The sequence below is a fragment of the Triticum dicoccoides genome, chromosome 7B, assembly GCF_002162155.2.
Source record: "Triticum dicoccoides isolate Atlit2015 ecotype Zavitan chromosome 7B, WEW_v2.0, whole genome shotgun sequence".
NCBI lineage: Eukaryota > Viridiplantae > Streptophyta > Magnoliopsida > Poales > Poaceae > Triticum > Triticum dicoccoides.
Window position 1 is genome coordinate 716,724,949 of NC_041393.1, and position 5,828 is coordinate 716,730,776.

General features: G+C 52.1%; 1 protein-coding gene and 1 non-coding gene across 2 annotated transcripts; both read left to right on the plus strand.

Moving 5' to 3' along the window:
- LOC119336122 lies at window positions 1-3,806 on the plus strand. Its single transcript, XM_037608144.1, has 7 exons — window positions 1-269; window positions 359-552; window positions 639-917; window positions 1,022-1,080; window positions 1,381-1,417; window positions 1,585-1,656; window positions 2,554-3,806. The coding sequence occupies exons 1-7, from the start codon at window positions 96-98 to the stop codon at window positions 3,344-3,346; spliced, it is 1,608 nt and encodes a 535-aa protein (XP_037464041.1). The 5' UTR covers window positions 1-95; the 3' UTR covers window positions 3,347-3,806.
- Window positions 3,807-4,708: 902 nt separating this feature from the next.
- TRNAW-CCA lies at window positions 4,709-4,780 on the plus strand. The gene has a single exon. It is a non-coding gene; the product is annotated as a tRNA-Trp (tRNA).
- The last annotated feature ends 1,048 nt before the right edge of the window (window positions 4,781-5,828 follow it).

Below are 5,828 nucleotides of genomic sequence, written 5' to 3' on the forward strand. Positions count from 1 at the left end.
TTTCCTTCTCACTTCCGCGTATATGTAATGTAATGTACTACAATTGATCTCCCAAGTGCACAGTGTAATCTCTTGTACTCTTGACCGTCGAAGCCATGGCGGGGTCAGCTCGCCGGCGCGCGCTCCTCCTGCTCCTCCTCGCGTCCTCCTTGTGCGCCTGCTCGGGGGCGGAGCCGCTGGCCGCTGAGCGGACGCGCCGGAAGGACCCCCTGGACGGGCTCCGGCCCTACGCCGGCGGCTGGAACATCAGCGACAGGCACTACATCGCCGTAAGTCGACCCGTTTCAAGTTCACCTACTTGTCTTGAACTCATGCTTGCGCTTGTGCTCACCGTTGATGCTGCACCGTATGCTTGCAGTCGGTGGCCTTCAGCGCGGCGCCGGTGTTCGCGGCCGCGGCGGTCTGGCTCGTCGGCTTCGCCCTGGCGGCGCTCGTGGCCTGCTGCTGCCGGTGCTGCCGCGGCAGCCCCACCAGGGACGACGACTACTCCTACTCGCGCGGGACCTTCGCCGCCTCCCTCCTCCTCCTCCTCGCCTTCACCGCCGCCGCCATGTAATCCATTAGTATTTCTTAGAACCATTAGTTTAATCCTGCGCATGGAAATCGGAAACCATGGATTGACTTCTGCAGACTCGCAGCATCGGGTGCGCGGTGCTGTACGACGGGCAGGCCAAGCTGGACGGCAGCACGTCGGCGACGCTGCGCTACGTGGTGCGCCAGTCGGACGGCGCGGCGGCGAGCCTCCGGGGGTTCGCCGGGTTCATCGAGACGGCCAAGGCGTCCGGCGGCGCCGCCATGCCGCGCGACCTCGGGGCCAAGGTCGACCAGGTCGCCAGCAGGGTGGGCGCCGCGGCCGACGAGCTCGCCGCGCGCACCGCCAGCAACGCCCGCAAGATCCGGACTGTGCTCGACACCACGTACGTAGTATATATCGTATAAACATCCATCGACCCGATTCGATCAGGCCATGGACTGATTAGCTGATGGTGATGATGATGATGATCTTGGCGTGTGGTTGCAGAAGGAAGATCCTGATCGGCGTCTCGGCCGTGATGCTGGTGCTGGCGTTCCTGGGCCTCGGTGAGATTTTCCGTTACGACAATGACATATGGCTTATGATGTCAGAAATTGTATATTTTTCTAAAAGTTGCTTGAGTTTTTGGTTGAATTAATCATGCATGCCTAACTTTCTGGTGAATATATATTAAAAAAATTATCCATTTCTTGACTTTTGCAATTCTAGGTGACCCAGTCATCTAGTAAAATTTAGCAATTTCCCACAAGTAATTATAAAAAGAAACAAAGCCAACTTTGTACTTTCTTGTAATAAAAACTATGGATAATTACTATAACATTTTTTTCGTCGTCAACTTGTTGCAGTGTTCTCGTTGGCTGGCCTGAGCTCAGTCGTTCGCTTGTAAGTTGCACAACATCCTCTTCCCTCCAGATAAATTACATATATGCATACTAATTGTTCCTTTTTTTGCGGGTGATATTAATTGTTCTTCCTTGATTTCCACTGTGACCTTCACAGTACATATTTTATATGCTAATAGAAAATATAATTGTTGTGTGACTTTGCAGCCTAGTGTTTCTGGGATGGATCCTCGTTACCGCAACATTTATATTGGGCGGCGTTTTCCTTCTCTTGCACAAGTAAGCTTCCTTCACGGCCACAAAAAATTAACAACAACACAGTTTATGCAATCAGTTTTATTAGGTGATGACACCATACCTTCGAGCAAATGTTCTGTTGTGTGATCCAGTACTTAATAAGTTCTAAATTATAGCATGATTGAGTCAAATTTGTCTAACTTTGAATCATATATAAAGGAGTTCTGTTTCGGGACACCCCCTTAAAAGTGTGTACTACTCTTAAATAAAGTTACTTAAAATGGCTCCGCCATATTAGATCAAGCGTATTAAATGGGTTGATTTGATGCAAAAGAAGGCACATCGAGATGTGCCCTAGACAGACACAAAGACTATATTACCATTTATGACCGAAGGAGTAACTTCTAATCTTCATCTTTAATCTGCATCGTTAGAGGGGTGTATCGAAGCAAAGTTCTTTATAAAGTACTCCCTCCGTCCCAAAATTCTTATCTTAGATTTATCTAAATACGGATGTATCAAGTCACGTTTTAGTATTAGATACATTCGTATCTAGACGAATTTAAGACAAGAATTTTGGGACGGAGGTTGTACTTCAGTGTTACAGTTGGTTCGGTTAAAATGCTACCATTTGATTTGTTAGATCAAGGAACTTATTTATATGTAACTTGTATTTTAACCAACACATTTATATCCCCGCAAAAAAACAAACAAACATATTTATATGGAAAGACATGAAGGGAAAAATTGCGCCTCATATCCAAAACGAGAAAACTAGTAAAGTCGTATCCAAAAGTGTCACTATGAAAGGGAATATGTGTGCTATATTTTTTGGAGCCCTATAACATTTATATATTTCTGTCTGAATTCTGCGATCCGGAGCTCTGCTCTGCTCAACCGAGTGACTGACAGAGGAGCCTCTGTTCGTGTGCCTTTCAGCGCGGTCGGGGACACGTGCGTGGCCATGGAGGAATGGGTGCTCCGCCCGCCGGGCAGCAGCAACAGCACCGCCCTGGACGACATCCTCCCGTGCGCCGACGCGGCGGCGACCTCGGAGGCGCTGCGCCGGAGCAAGGAGGTGAACCACCAGCTGGTGGCCACCCTCAACGACGTGCTCGCCAACGTCTCCAACGCCAACACCTTCCCGCCGGGCGCCGGCCCGCCCCTCAACTACAACCAGTCCGGCCCGCCGGTGCCGCTGCTCTGCAGCCCCTACCGCGCCGACCTCTCCGACCGCCCCTGCGCCGCCGGCGAGGTGCCGGCCGCCTTCGCGCCGCAGGCGTGGCGGGGCCACGTGTGCCAGGCGGCGGGCGCGCCGGGGCAGGAGACGTGCGCGACGCCCGGGCGGCTCACGCCGTCGATGTACGCCCAGGCGCTGGCGGTGGCGAACGCCAGCGCGGGGCTGGTGGGCTACGGGCCGGCGCTCGCGGGGCTGGCGGACTGCACGTTCGTGCGGCGGACGTTCGAGGCCGTGGTCGCCGACGGCTGCCCCGGGCTGCGGCGGCACAGCGGCCGGGTGTACCGGGCGCTGGCGGCCGTGGCCTTGGCGGTGGCCGCGGCCGTGGCGGCGTGGGTGGTGCACACCAGGGAGCGGCGGCGGCGGCGCGAGGCCGTGCGGTTCCGGGTGTCGCCCTACCGGCTCCCCATCGAGGACAAGTCGCTGCTCAAGAGCCCCCGCCGGCCCTACCGGCGCGCCGAGAGCGGCGGGCTCATCGGCAAAGGCGGCTGGTGATCCGATCCGGCGGTGCATCGTGACAGATCGGCGGTGGCCACGTAGTTAAGCAAGCGCAGAGCTGGACGCTGGCTGCTCTGGAACACGGCAGTTTCACTGCAGACAGCGGCCCAATGTCAGTTCAGTTCAGACACAGCACAACTCGGGTCTCTGCGACAGCGGAACGACAATTTCGAGAACTAATCAGGCTGCATCGAGAGCAAAAACAAATTATGTGAACCAAACCGCCGGGCGTAGATTTATACATTTGGATTCGTGTATATATAATTAGGCGTACTAGTATTCCAGCAAAAAAAAAAGTACCAAGGACTTCGTAAATTTCAAGATGATATGCCGGTTCACTCTTTCGAAGGTGCTAATAGGGGTAGGCTGTGCATGTGTGTGTTCATTGTCTCATTGGAGTGAGTGTATGCGTGTATATATGACCGATTGCATCCGTACTGTGTTAAAAAAATACCAATCGACTTCTTCCCTTAATCAAAAAATAAACAAAAAAGAGTTCTTTGTATGGCTTGAAATAAAGCCCCTCCGGATCATGAATGTCGTTTTGAAATCTGACATGGGATTCATATGCACCACACTTTCACTGTCGTTTTCATGTAAACCGAATTAAATAAATATAGATGTAGCTTTATACATTTTGGATTTGTGTATATATAGTTAAGTGATTTTGCAAGCAGGTGTTTCAACCGGGGCATGTTGGATGGTATTTGGTTAGTGCAACACATAAAAATACGACGAAAGTTCTAAACAGCGAGTCTCCTTGCCAATGTGCTAGCCTTTGGTGGCTGGTTTCGGCAACCAGGATGAAAATTCTTATTGTGGCCGTCTTCGACCGGATTTGCCGATGGCGGCGTCCCCACCGAGGCTCCTCCAAAGCCGGAGTCGGAGTCGGAGTCAGTTGATGCTGTGATGCAGTTCTCCGCCCTAGAAGCTCGCAACAACGAGAGGAGGAGCAGCGACAACTCGAGTCTGTCGCTCGTGAGTCCGGCCCCTACATCTTCCTCAGCGATCGCTTGGAGGAGGATGACTAGACGGCGCCGACAACTGACTAGTGTAGGTAGCAATGCTGAATAGCGACATTGCATATTTTGAAAATCTTGATAGACGCCATTTCAAATCACTAATTAATTATATGTAAGCGACATATTTTGGCCACTGAGTATAGCTGTTGTCTTTGGTTAGATTAAATTCAGCTTAAATTGCCCCTATAAAATTGAAGAAAATGATAAAAAGGGGAATTTATACAGGCAACACGTTTGTGTTTACGCATAGGACAGACGGGCTACAAATCCATATGAAGGCATTATATAACATCGTACGAGTTGCTCTTATAGCATAATCTGTTGGTATAAGAACACCGGATCCGTGGCGCAATGGTAGCGCGTCTGACTCCAGATCAGAAGGTTGCGTGTTCGATTCACGTCGGGTTCAATCCCGAATCTTGTTCCGGTTTCTTTTTCCATTCAAGTTGCTTTTAATCGCGCGTAAAATCTACCGTCCATATCCTAAACGAACACATCCCGGCCGTGCAAATTTTCCGAGCTCGCTCTCGCCATTCGTCACGCTCCAATGCAACTCCAGGAAATCTCCAGTGACCCAAACACGTCGGGCATGAATGTGTTGTATACAAAGTTTAGTTTCCTCTCGAAGTCACAATTCAAGAGGAAACTAAACTTTGTACCATTGACTGAAACTAGTGCTACTATTTTTGTGGGAAGAAGAAAGGGCAGGAAAATCATGTGGCAGATGAAGCATTTTCTACCATGAACCCTCCCTCCCCCGCCGCCACCCGCGAGGCGTCGGGGAGGGTTCCTGATCCCCGCCGCCACACCCCGAATCTTGTTCCGGTTTCTTTTTCCATTCAAGTTGCTTTTAATCGCGCGTAAAATCTACCGTCCATATCCTAAACGAACACATCCCGGCCGTGCAAATTTTCCGAGCTCGCTCTCGCCATTCGTCACGCTCCAATGCAACTCCAGGAAATCTCCAGTGACCCAAACACGTCGGGCATGAATGTGTTGTATACAAAGTTTAGTTTCCTCTCGAAGTCACAATTCAAGAGGAAACTAAACTTTGTACCATTGACTGAAACTAGTGCTACTATTTTTGTGGGAAGAAGAAAGGGCAGGAAAATCATGTGGCAGATGAAGCATTTTCTACCATGAACCCTCCCTCCCCCGCCGCCACCCGCGAGGCGTCGGGGAGGGTTCCTGATCCCCGCCGCCACACCCCCCTCCTCCTTCCTCCTCCACCCTCATCACCGCCAAGGGGCGTCACCGGCGGCGGCGGGGCTCCTTCGTCCCCTGCGCGTGGGGTATGGCATGGGCCAGATCTCGCGGCTGGGCGGCATGGTGGTGGTGCGGGCTGGTGATGGCGTCGGCGGCGGTGCTTTCGGTAGCGCCTCGGCATCGTGTCCGGCACCGCGGGTCGCGGTTGATCGGGTCGCAGGCGGCCCTCATGCCGTGGTGCACAGGAGGGG

What these genes read in the sequence shown, in the direction of transcription:
- LOC119336122 (XM_037608144.1), top strand. Translation starts at nt 96, where the DNA reads ATGGCGGGGTCAGCTCGCCGGCGCGCGCTCCTCCTGCTCCTCCTCGCG. An exon ending in GCGACAGGCACTACATCGCC is followed by an intron (nt 270 to 358) that starts GTAAGTCGACCC and finishes GTATGCTTGCAG; the next exon opens with TCGGTGGCCTTCAGCGCGGC. An exon ending in CTGAGCTCAGTCGTTCGCTT is followed by an intron (nt 1,418 to 1,584) that starts GTAAGTTGCACA and finishes GTGACTTTGCAG; the next exon opens with CCTAGTGTTTCTGGGATGGA.